The sequence below is a fragment of the Drosophila miranda genome (assembly GCF_003369915.1).
Source record: "Drosophila miranda strain MSH22 chromosome Y unlocalized genomic scaffold, D.miranda_PacBio2.1 Contig_Y2_pilon, whole genome shotgun sequence".
Classification (NCBI taxonomy): Eukaryota; Metazoa; Arthropoda; class Insecta; order Diptera; family Drosophilidae; genus Drosophila; species Drosophila miranda.
The window spans coordinates 4,780,216-4,792,308 of record NW_022881614.1 but is presented as its reverse complement, the minus strand read 5'-3'; the positions used below and the strand labels follow the sequence as shown (position 1 = coordinate 4,792,308).

Below are 12,093 nucleotides of genomic sequence, written 5' to 3'. Positions count from 1 at the left end.
TATATATACTTTATGGGGTCGGAAACGATTCCTTCTGGACGTTACACACATCCAATTTTACCACAAATCTAATATACCCCAATACTCATTTTGAGTATCGGGTATAAATATCAGCATTTCAAACATTATCTGGCGTTTTTAGATACCCTTATCATGGGAAGGATGTATTGGCTTCGATGTCTGCCACTGTTTGGGAGAATTCGCATTGCTGATAAGCACAAAAGTTAGAGCATCTACGCCGTGGCCTACACCAATTCATATTCTTACTATCAGCAATGCTTTGGCGATCGTTTCGTTAAAAGCCCCTCCGAGAGTTTGCGGCTAAACAGTCGCTCCATGCAGTTGCGGCTTTCAACATGTTCACTGAGCTACTTTTTCTGATCGCCACTGTGGCGATCGTGTTTTACGTGTGGCACAAGCGGCGCCACAGCTTTTGGAAGCGCCATGGAGTGAAGGAAATCGGGCCACTGCCCATATTGGGTGATACGGTGGGGTTCCTTACCGGACGGCTGCCATTCTTCGACCAGATCAGGAAATTCCACGAGGCTCCCGGCCTGGAGAACGAGCCGATCATCGGTGTGTACTTGGCCTATCGGCCAGCCCTGGTCATACGCGATCTGGACCTGGTCAAGACGGTGATGATCAAGAAATTCAGCTAATTCACTAATCGAAAGCTGCAAACGGATCCGCATGACGATGCCCTGGGCTACAACAATCTGTTCTTCGTGCGCAGCCCGGAGTGGAAGGCAAGATCAAGCAGATGTATCCATTGATGGTGAAGGTAAGCACAAGACGAATCCTTAGGTCTATCGATTCAAGAATAACAATTTTCTTCTATGCCATCCGCAGATCGGCAAAAATCTAGAGGCGAATGTTGGCCGTGAACCGAAGGATTCGATAGTTACGATCAAGAGTCTGTGTGCCCGCTTCACCACCGATCTGATTGCGACCATAGCCTTCGGCCTGGATGCTAACGCCCTGCAGGATCCCAAGAGCGAATTTTTCCGCCACAACCAGGCCATTTTTGCCCGGTCCGTGAGTCGGGCCATTGACTTTGCGATCATATTCATGCTGCCGGCTCTGGCCACTCTGGCCAAGGTAAAGGTCTTCTCGAAGAGCACCTCCCAGTTTATCCGGAGCAGCATCAACTATGTTGTTGATGTCCTGCTGGCCCTAAAACGGGAGGCGGCCGCCAGTCCTGACAAGAACAATAAGGCCAAGAACATGGACTATTTGGTGGCCCAGGCGGCTATCTTCCAGACGGCCGGCTACGAGACCAGCTCCTCCACCATGACGCTGGCCAAAAACGAAGAGATTCAGAATCGCTTGTGGCAGGAGATCGAGGAATACTTCGGCGACGACGATCACATCAGCTAACGAACGCATCTAGGAGATGCCCTACCTTTCCAAGGTTGTCAACGAGACCCTGCGCCTGTACCCCATCGTGGGATATGCCGAACGCGAATGCGCCCAGCCCTCACAGGGCGAACGCTTCACTCTGGCTCCACACCACGACATGGAGCTGCCCGATGGAACACCCGTCTATGTGTCGGCCGTGGGCATACAACGCGACCCCAAGTACTGGCCCGAACCGGAGAAATTCGATCCGGAACGTTTCGATGTCTCCAACAAGGACAAACTGAACATGGATGCCTATATGCCCTTCGGTGTGGGACCCCGTAACTGCATTGGTATGCGCCTGGGTCTCCTGCAATCGAAACTCGGTCTCGTCCATCTACTGCGCAATCATCGCGTCCTGTGGTGCGATACGACCGTGAAGACGATCGAATTTGCTCCCTTTTCTGGTGTTCTTGCCTCCAAGGATGAGATCTATCTGAGAGTGGAGAGGGTTTCTTCGTAGGTTCTTTGCTTTTGTTGTTATCTACAGAGTAGATCCGTTCCCTCAGTCTCTATTCAAGTCAGAGCTTGGAGCGAAACCTCTCAAATGTCAGAATGATTACTATATGGCTCTCAAGTCATTTATTAGTTGTTCTATAACCTGTTTTATACAGTGGGATTAGAATGGGATTAGGTAAATTACATTAATTATCTCCAAGTCCTCCCCCCATATTGGAGAGGGAGGTGACGCTTTGACAAGGCTATTGCTTGCATAACCGCTTAACCTTGGTCATATATAGATGTGTATATGTACATCCCCTTATCCCTGGAACCAATACCACTTCCCATCTACTGTCAAGGACACCCCGTCGACAATTATCCTTCAAGGAAAATGTCATAATGGCTTGCCACCACAGCTTGTTTGGTGGCAAGTTGCAACATAAAAACTTTTGCTTACTCGACGGATAAAAAGCTGCCACAACACAACACAGCTGTCGGATCCTTTTTGTAAGGACCATGTCGTGACTGGCTGTTGCTGTTGCCTTTGTGGCTGGTTGCACTCACACAGGCACTCATACACATACTCATACACATACCAAAACTCGTCTCGTACTCATTCAGAATGATAGCACTTAACGCACTTAATTCAATTGTCAATTTACTCTCGCCACGAGAGTTGACTTCCAGGGGAATCTGGGCAGAGGAGTCGGTCGCCTAATCAGCGGGTCCCATGGATTATTCACGTAATGGCCTTCAAGGGGTTGGCTAATTATAGATGAGTCCGGCCAATAGGGTTGTATTATCTGTCTGTCTGTCTCTTGATATACAATCAGTGCTGTGCTTGAATAATGAATGGTTTGGTGTCTTATTACTACTGAGGGTTTGTCTGTCTAGGCCTGGGATAGATTCAAGTTTGGCGTTGCTACAGGTGTATTTAGGTTACATATTCAGAAGGTATTCATTAAAGAGATTTCTCTATGAATAATTGGCATAGTAGGATGACATCTTTTATAGAGATTATAGAGATATCTTTCCAGTAGATAGGCCATATTTTGTTGTTGTTAAGATAGAGTATGGAATCAGCAGCACAAATCGATTGAAATGAATTCTATTTAGAGAACCAGGATCGTACTCCTACTAAGGGTATATGAAAAACATACATTCAGTTAATGAGATTAAAGATTAGCTTGTAAAGATGGAATATTTAACGAAGATGATCAACGATATTCTAGATATATGTGTGTATATCGAGAATGCAAGAGTAATCCTATCTTACGCAAATTACCTCTCCTAATCCTGCTTTAGGAACTTTTAGCTTTATTTTCTTGGCCATTTCTTAACATTTCCTTGTCCCCAAACACGTTCCGCATGCACATAAGACATCGAAAAATTCACGTGCAACGCAACGTGAAATAAAATGACATCAAATTTAATGATAAACTACGGTTAAGCCAATTTACAGTTGAGTTGTTCTAAGGGTGCCACTGTTACAGATACTGTCTCTCATGCTGAAACTGGCACTGGCAGTGCCACTGCCAGGGCCACTGGGAAATGCGTGGCACGCAACAACTGGAATGACTTTGCACTGTCCTTCGTGTCGGATTTGCAAGCGGGCCCCTACCCCCCACCACCTACCCTCACCTAACCCCAATGGGGTATCGAAAAATCGCGTGCCAGTCTTTTATATTGCGTAACTTTTGCTACCTTTCGAGGGAGTGGCTTTGTCTTCCGATTGAATTGCAGCATTGCCACTGCCACACCGAACCGAATCGATCCACCTGCAGTCGTCCCTGCCAGATGCCTGATGGCAGCAGACCATTAGTTTTAATTAGCTAGTGGCATCCATGAAATGTCTTTCTGCTATATTACGCTCGGATGTGATGCTCGGCTCCCAGCATCATAAACGAACTGAAGCTCAGATAAAGCTTAGCCTTGAGCCAGAAATTGCATGCAAATCGACATAAAATTAATAAACTCGCAAATTGCATGGCTCCCCCTAGTTCTTCTTACTGGTCTTCTAATTAGCTGGAAACTTTTTACCCCACGATAGTAGAACCCAGTGACAGCGAAGAGTATGAGTATATCGGGAAATTTGTTAATTAAGACGAAAGGAACGGGCTGCCTGGGTCACCCTGTCACTGTCTTTAGCATTGATGGCGGACATTTGGGGAAAGGAAAGGAAAGCGAACAAAAGGAACGACCACGACCACAACCCAAGGAGAACGATACAATCTTAATGAAGCATTTGCAGTCGGTTGCAGTGATTTCTAGGGCATAAACGAGGGACCAAGAAAGGAGTTAACCAAAGAAGGGCTTTAAAAAAAGGAGGATCCCAAAAGAAGGCGTTGAATACGAAGGCAAGTCACCATTCAGGCTCTAATTGGGCTGATTATTAAAACTCCTACGTGAAGAATTTGATTTTCAGTCAAGCCGCAGCTTGAGAACATTTCAATCTCACACACAGTCTAACACTAACCATGTTTCAATTATTTCAGCCTTGTCCAATCTCCCACGAATGACATTCACCAGAAGGACTCTGAAAGTGAGCAAGTTGAGGGTCCTAAGATGTATTTCTACGCCATAAAACAAAGCTAAGCGTTTGACGACCTTCGTTTTACGTGCTGCGAAAATGTTCAACAGCTGAAAGCCAAGAACATCCCACCAGTCCCTATCCCTCCGGCAAACGCATAAATTAAGTTAAGGAAGGAGCTGCAGGAGCCTTAGTCCGCTGGGGACGTTCGTTGCATTTATCCTGCTTGACTTTCTGTTGTCAGTGGGGGAGGGAGTGGTGTGTCCTTTGCAGCATCAAGCATCCAATTTAATTGCAATTTTTCCGTTTCCCTGCAACCAAGCAAAGACAAATAACCAAAGCTAATAGATCACGTCATCTTGTCAACAAGTTTCACCATTTAATTGTGCACATTCAACAAAGGGCAACCGAGAACAGCTCAATTTGCTCAACAAAGTGGTGAATGTTTGGGAAATTGCCTCACTTGTGGGTTCTTTTATATAGAAACATAAAAATTCCATAAGCTGTTTTATTTATAGATTTATTTTCATATCATAAATAGTCATGTTACCAACGCGGAAATACCTATTTATGTGGAAAGATACATACATAAATACTTGTTTTTATTATTCATAGAACTTTTTTTTATCATTAGAAGAGAACCGATCTTCACCGCTCTCTCCGATAAATGAGCACTTTGCGGATGGTGAGGCAAGTGCCCGGCTAGCCAGTCGGTAGAGCATGAGACTCTTAATCTCAGGGTCGTGGGTTCGAGCCCCACGTTGGGCGAAATCAAACTATTTTGTCTGTTTTTGTTTTGAGTTGGAATAAATTTGGAAAATATTCAGAAAATCTTCTTAAATATTTTTTTGATATAGTACTTAAATATTCGAATACGTATTCAAATTGACAAATAATTTAAGCAAAAAAACTTAAAAAAAGATTCTCTTGCGATCCTGCCAGGAGTCGAACCTGGAATCTTCTGATCCGTAGTCAGACGCGTTATCCATTGCGCCACAGGACCCGTTGCTATTCAGGCGTCTAAATACTGTGTTGCGTTTTTGAGAATATATGAAAAGGGCTTGGGGTTAATTTTAGCGCTATGGGTATATGAAATTATTATAAATGGGACTTGTTGGTACTTTATTTTCGAAAGAAACAAACTCTGATTCTCTAAGAAGGAGCCTAACACTTTCTATTTATGCATTCAAATATCTATAAATAATATATGTACATATCTATTGATATCCATCTATCAACAGACCTATCGAAAAGAATACAAATTTAACAGTCAGATTTTGTATGGTGGGTGAATAAGATTCGATGTCATAGAAAATAAAAAATTGTGGCTTTAATCGAGTAATATTTAACATACGAAATATGTATATAAGAAAATAAAAATAAAAAAAGATATCTCCGACCCTGCCAGGAGTCGAACCTGGAATCTTCTGATCCGTAGTCAGACGCGTTATCCATTGCGCCACAGGACCCGTTGATAATACGGTGCGTGATTACACCCATGCGATATTGAAAAGATATGGAAAGGGTTTCGGACTAAACCAGATTAGGTTTTATATGGTGTACACTGAAGAGATATTTAAAAATACAATATACATAAATTTATACAAAAGAAAGATATCTCACGATCCTGCCAGGAATCGAACCTGAAATCATGATAAAATCAATTTTTAGAACATTTTGGAAAGATATTGAAAAAATCCCGACCACGATATTCTTTTATTCCATTGACATTCTGTTTCCCCAGCCATGAAATGACCTTGTTCGCTATGCGAACCTTTTGTGCTGAATGGCCAAATGCAAATGCGAATCTGAATGGGGAGCCATTCACAGAAATCATATTACGCATACGCCCCCTGCCACACAGAATGCTCCAGCAGTTTTTGATTTTATGTCAATTTCCCTGCTCTCTTAAAGGGAATAGATTGTGGAATGCAGCGATCTGTGTTTGCACATTTCGTTGCTGCCCAATACCAAAGGGACTCGTAAACACTTGGCCAACACGCACACACCCACGCAAACAGACAGCACACACACAGACAGTATACTCAGAGAAAGGAAGGAAATGTGCATTGAGATTGAGTGGGGGAAAAAGTTGGACCGAGGGTTCGGTTCAATCCTTGACCCGTCATAACGTCCCCCCAGCTGACAGCAGAGTTAAATGAGATATGCTTTTACATTTTTTCGATAAATTTCCTTACACTTGCTCGAATCCGACCGACTTTTTGGAGGGAGGGGAGGGATAACATTATTAGCAAGAGAAAACTTTAACATAAAAATGGCAAACGGATTTGCGCAGAGCTTGAAATTGAGATTTACTAGGGAGCAATATTTATGGCAAACGCCAAACTGCAAAGTGCAACGAGAAACGAGAACCCAACGAAGCTAAACCAATTTGGACAAAGTGCTTAGTTATCCCAGATTCCCGCTGCTTATCGGGGGGATCGGATGACAGTGATGAATGCGAAAGGCAATTAGGAGCCAAGGGTGCAAAAATATGTATATATAAGGATAGTTGCACTCTGTATTGGATTATACGAAGCAAAGATGCGTTCCCTGTCTCTTATCTGTCTGCTCTTCGGCCTGGTCTGGGCCCAAACGACGCCATCACCCGATCCGTCTGACATCCAATTCTCTCCGTTCGTTGTTACCGATGGGAAGTACGCCCTGGGCACCTTTGCCAAGGTGAACTGGTACCAGGCCCAGGCCACCTGTGCCTCCTACGGCTACACTCTGGTCAGCATCACCACGGAGAGCGATCAGCGGGCTCTGCGCAATTTCCTGTACACACGCGGCAGCTCCCAGCTCCAGCTGCTGAACGATACCGTGTGGACCTCGGGCACGGATCTGGCCAATGCAGACAACTGGATTTGGTTCAGCAACGGACGCACCTTCACCTACCGCAACTTCCAGCCCGGCTTCGACTACTATCCCAGCGAGTACAGGCACTGCCTGGGCCTCTATGCCATCACCAGTACCTGGGTGAACGAGGAATGCAGCGAGCAGCGCTACTTTGTGTGCGAGAAACGTTGCCTGTTCGACGACGTCAATTAGTGGAGACCATGGGTCCTAGAATTTATCGGTGTTGGTTTATATACTTATTATAAATAAAACAGAATTCAATGATTTCTGAATGTTCAAAGGCAAAAAAAACGCTTCTGAAGCTTAAGTTCTTAGAGGTCGAAATGGGCTGAAGCAAGGTGATCTCTTTGTTGGCAATTGCTGGCGGATTTTCGGATTGCCCAATCTGATGGAGAGAGTCTCGGAGGTGATTGAGGATGAGCTGGTGCCCTGGATCAATGAGAAACAACATTCACTGGAGATTGTATTAAATGTGTTGCTTTTTTAGAGCGGCATCAGGAAAATACGCATGTTCTGCCTGACGCTGTAATGGGAGCATTTGAATTCGCCGCCACAATACCTGCAGCCGCGCCAACTCTCACTGCTACGTGACTCAGCTTAAAAGCTCTCTGCTTTCTTGGAGCGCAATTCAAGTTCAAATCTTACTTGGGTGCGGTGCCGTCCCATTGTTGGACAGACGCTGGGACCTGCTCTTCGTGATGCTTGACCTCCAGGAGGAACAGGTCTGGCTTTTACTGATAGCAGTAAAAGTCTCAGTTAAGATTCAAGCTTTTTCTTAGCCCCCATGACATATGTATAGTTGATATTGAAATTCCAATATCTTGTACTTTTGGCATTCAAAATAAGTCCTAAACATATATTTGATTGTTGATGGTAGTGTCGTTCACTAGACAAATGTTCTCGCATATAAAATTGAACTTCTGATTGCAGGGTGCCGCATGCCACATTGTGTCTAGGCCCAGCATAAGGCAAGCATCGCTAGCATTCTCATCCGACGGGGGCTCCTTCTCTGCCCAGAGACTGTACGTCATGGGTAGCCCACTGCTAAGCCAGGTCCATGAGGTGTCGCTTTCCACCAGATTCGTGGCGCACAACCAGAAGCGTTTATCGCCCAAGACATAATCTAGGAAAATGGGAAACATTAGATGTTTCCTTTGGGGAATGGGATTGGGGATTTTCCAAGCCTTACTACTACGATTAACACGCTGAAGCATCAGCAAATGCTGATCCGGACTGTTCACAGTGGCTAGGACGGCACCGACGCTGTTGCAAATGTAATGGGCCTCTAACCAGTTGACCTGCAGAGACCCAAAAGATACCCAGAAATAGCTAGAACTTAGAAGGTGACTCGGTCTTACCTTGGCAAAAGTCGCTACGGAATAGTGTTCATTGAACCAAAGGATTACAATCGTAACCGAATATCAACTCCAAATTAGTGTTGTTGGTGGCTACAGTTACACCACAGACGATGAGCAAAATAAAAAGCATTCTGAACAGGATGTCTGCCACTGAGGGAACCCCTTTTTATAGTCTGTGTCTAAGGCTAAGAATCGCGAAGCTAAACCAATTTGGAAAAAGTGCTTAGTTATCCCAGATTCCCGCTGCTTATCGGGGGGTTGGATGACAGTGATGAATGCGAAAGGCAATTAGGAGCCAAGGGTGACAAAAATATGTATATATAAGGATAGTTGCACTCTGTATTGGCTTATACGAAGCAAAGATGCGTTCCCTGTCTCTTATATGTCTGCTCTTCGGCCTGGTCTGGGCCCAAACGACGCCATCACCCGATCCGTCTGACATCCAATTCCCTCCGTTCGTTGTTACCGATGGGAAGTACGCCCTGCGTACCTTTGCCAAGGTGAACTGGTACCAGGCCCAGGCCACCTGTGCCTCCTACGGCTACACTCTGGTCAGCATCACCCCAGAGAGCGATCAGCGGGCTCTGCGCAATTTCCTGTACACCTACAGCAGCTTCCAGCCCGGCTTCGACTACTATCCCAGCGGGTACAGGCACTGCCTGGGCCTCTATGCCATCACCAGTACCTGGGTGAACGAGGAATGCAGCGAGCAGCGCTACTTTGTGTGCGAGAAACGTTGCCTGTTCGACGACGTCAATTAGTGGAGACCATGGGTCCTAGAATTTATCGGTGTTAGTTTATAAACATACTATAAATAAAACAGAATTCAATGATTTCTGAATGTTCAAAAGCAAAACGCTTCTGAAGCTTAAGTTCTTTGAGGCGGAAAACGCCTGGAGCAAGGTGATCTCTTTGTTGGCCATTGCTGGCGGATTTTCGGATTTCCCAAGCTGATGGAGAGAGTCTCGGAGGTGAAACAACATTCACTGGAGATTGTATTAAAATGTGTTGCTTTTTTATAGCGGCATCAGGACAATACGCATGTTCTGCATGACGCTGTAATGGGAGCATTTGAATTCGCCGCCACAATACCTGCAGCCGCGCCAACTCTCACTGCTACGTTACTCAGCTTAAAAGCTCTCTGTTCTCATGGAGCGCAAATCAAATCTTACTTGGGTGCGGTGCCGTCCCATTGTTGGGCATACGCTGGGACTTGCTCTTCGTGATGCTTGACCTCCAGGAGGAACAGGTCTGTCTTTTACTGATAGCACAAATATCAGCCCTGGAACGAATTTCTGCTAAGATTCAAGCTTTTTCTTAGCCCCCATGACATATGTATAGTTGATATTGAAATTCCAATAGCTTGTACTTTTGGCATTCAAAATAAGTCCTAAACATATATTTGATTGTTGATGGTAGTGGCGTTCACTAGACAAATGTTCTCGCATATAAAATTGAACTTCTGATTGCAGGGTGCCGCATGCCACATTGTGTCTAGGCCCAGCATAAGGCAAGCATCGCTAGCATTCTCATCCGACGGGGGCTCCTTCTCTGCCCAGAGACTGTACGTCATGGGTAGCCCACTGCTAAGCCAGGTCCATGAGGTGTCGCTTTCCACCAGATTCGTGGCGCCCAACCAGAAGCGTTTATCGCCCAAGACATAATCTAGCAAAATGGGAAACATTAGATGTTTTTTCCTTTTGGGGGAATGGGATTGGGGATTTTCCAAGCCTTACTACTACGATTGACACGCTGAAGCATCAGCAAATGCTGATCCGGATTGTGCACAGTGGCTAGGACGGCACCGACGCTGTTGCAAATGTAATGGGCCTCTAACCAGTTGACCTGCAGAGACCCAAAAGATACCCAGAAATAGCTAGAACTTAGAAGGTGACTCGGTCTTACCTTGGCAAAAGTCGCTACGGAATAGTGTTCATTGAACCAAAGGATTACAATCGTAACCGAATATCAACTCCAAATTAGTGTTGTTGGTGGCTACAGTTACACCACAGACGATGAGCAAAATAAAAAGCATTCTGAACAGGATGTCTGCCACTGAGGGAACCCCTTTTTATAGTCTGTGTCTAAGGCTAAGAATCGCGAAGCTAAACCAATTTGGAAAAAGTGCTTAGTTATCCCAGATTCCCGCTGCTTATCGGGGGGTTTGATGACAGTGATGAATGCGAAAGGCAATTAGGAGCCAAGGGTGACAAAAATATGTATATATAAGGATAGTTGCACTCTGTATTGGCTTATACGAAACAAAGATGCGTTCCCTGTCTCTTATATGTCTGCTCTTCGGCCTGGTCTGGGCCCAAACGACGCCATCACCCGATCCGTCTGACATCCAATTCCCTCCGTTCGTTGTTACCGATGGGAAGTACGCCCTGGGTACCTTTGCCAAGGTGAACTGGTACCAGGCCCAGGCCACCTGTGCCTCCTACGGCTACACTCTGGTCAGCATCCCCACAGAGAGCGATCAGCGGGCTCTGCGCAATTTCCTGTACACCCGCGGCAGCTCCCAGCGCCAGCTGCTGAACGAACCCGTGTGGACCTCGGGCACGGATCTGGACAATTCCTACAACTGGATCTGGTTCAGCAACGGACGCACCTTTACAAACCGCAACTTCCAGCCCGGTTTCGACTACTATCCCAGCGAAAACAGGCACTGCCTGGGCCTCTATGCCATCACTAGTACCTGGGTGAACGAGAAATGCAGCAAGCAGCGCTACTTTGTGTGCGAGAAACGTTGCCTGTTCGACGACGTCAATTAGTGGAGACCATGGGTCCTATGTATGTATGTATGTATGGTTGTATGTCTTTCTTTGCCATCTGCTCTTTGTAATGCCTGACCTCCAGCAGGAACAGGTCTGGCTTTTACTAATAGCACGAATATCAGTCCTGATCAATATGAAAAGCATTCTCTAGTCTGAGTCTAAGGCTGAGTCTGCGCAATAAGAATGCCATCAGAAGTCGCTCAAAAAGCCATTTACTTATCAAAAAACTTTAGTCGTAATTACTCGTAAACTTCTAGGAAAATATAAAATTTTTTATTCAATAGCAAAATTTGTAAACGTTTTACAAACTTGTCCCCAGATTTCTTAAGATTCAGTACAGGCTAAGCATATCATCAGGCCTATGTAGGTTTAGGTGTCTGTGTCTGTGTCTGTGGCCCAAGGAAGTGGCCCCTAAAAAATAATAGTTATTAAATATTCAGCGTTGCTTTTGCACTCTACAAAACATATATATATCATCATCATCTTCATGTCGTCTTTACAATAATTATATTTATATTTATCATCATTGAACACTAAAGCTAGAAATTAATTTAAATAAACACTGATATGGGGAAGGAACCCTAAGTCTGACTCAAGTAACATGTAGACATAATGCTAGCATATATACTATATATATTTTAGTATTTGTGTGTAGATGGTACCTTAAGTTGTGTGACTTGGGAGCTCGTTTCTTCTGCTGAATGAAATGATAATTTTCAATTGTTTCACA

General features: G+C 44.9%; 3 protein-coding genes, 3 non-coding genes and 1 pseudogene across 6 annotated transcripts; 5 read left to right on the top strand and 2 right to left on the bottom strand.

The window, feature by feature from the left end:
- Positions 1-343: 343 nt before the first annotated feature.
- On the top strand, positions 344-1,876 carry LOC117193784 (annotated as a pseudogene).
- Positions 1,877-5,065: 3,189 nt separating this feature from the next.
- On the top strand, positions 5,066-5,137 carry Trnak-cuu. Its single transcript has one exon. It is a non-coding gene; the product is annotated as a tRNA-Lys (tRNA).
- A 162-nt stretch (positions 5,138-5,299) lies between these two features.
- Positions 5,300-5,372, bottom strand: Trnar-acg. Its single transcript has one exon. It is a non-coding gene; the product is annotated as a tRNA-Arg (tRNA).
- Positions 5,373-5,765: 393 nt separating this feature from the next.
- On the bottom strand, positions 5,766-5,838 carry Trnar-acg. Its single transcript has one exon. It is a non-coding gene; the product is annotated as a tRNA-Arg (tRNA).
- A 1,068-nt stretch (positions 5,839-6,906) lies between these two features.
- Positions 6,907-7,461, top strand: LOC117193634 (C-type lectin 37Da-like). Its single transcript, XM_033398379.1, has one exon. It carries the CDS (start codon positions 6,914-6,916, stop codon positions 7,418-7,420), a length of 507 nt encoding a protein of 168 aa, XP_033254270.1. The 5' UTR covers positions 6,907-6,913; the 3' UTR covers positions 7,421-7,461.
- A 1,487-nt stretch (positions 7,462-8,948) lies between these two features.
- On the top strand, positions 8,949-9,387 carry LOC117194151. Its single transcript, XM_033398805.1, has one exon. It carries the CDS (start codon positions 8,949-8,951, stop codon positions 9,345-9,347), a length of 399 nt encoding a protein of 132 aa, XP_033254696.1. The 3' UTR covers positions 9,348-9,387.
- A 1,466-nt stretch (positions 9,388-10,853) lies between these two features.
- LOC117194152 (C-type lectin 37Da-like) lies at positions 10,854-11,372 on the top strand. The gene has a single exon (XM_033398806.1). The coding sequence runs from the start codon at positions 10,854-10,856 to the stop codon at positions 11,358-11,360; it is 507 nt and encodes a 168-aa protein (XP_033254697.1). The 3' UTR covers positions 11,361-11,372.
- The last annotated feature ends 721 nt before the right edge of the window (positions 11,373-12,093 follow it).

Coding starts and splice junctions, on each gene's coding strand:
- LOC117193634 (XM_033398379.1), top strand. CDS start 6,914: ATGCGTTCCCTGTCTCTTATCTGTCTGCTCTTCGGCCTGGTCTGGGCC.
- LOC117194151 (XM_033398805.1), top strand. CDS start 8,949: ATGCGTTCCCTGTCTCTTATATGTCTGCTCTTCGGCCTGGTCTGGGCC.
- LOC117194152 (XM_033398806.1), top strand. CDS start 10,854: ATGCGTTCCCTGTCTCTTATATGTCTGCTCTTCGGCCTGGTCTGGGCC.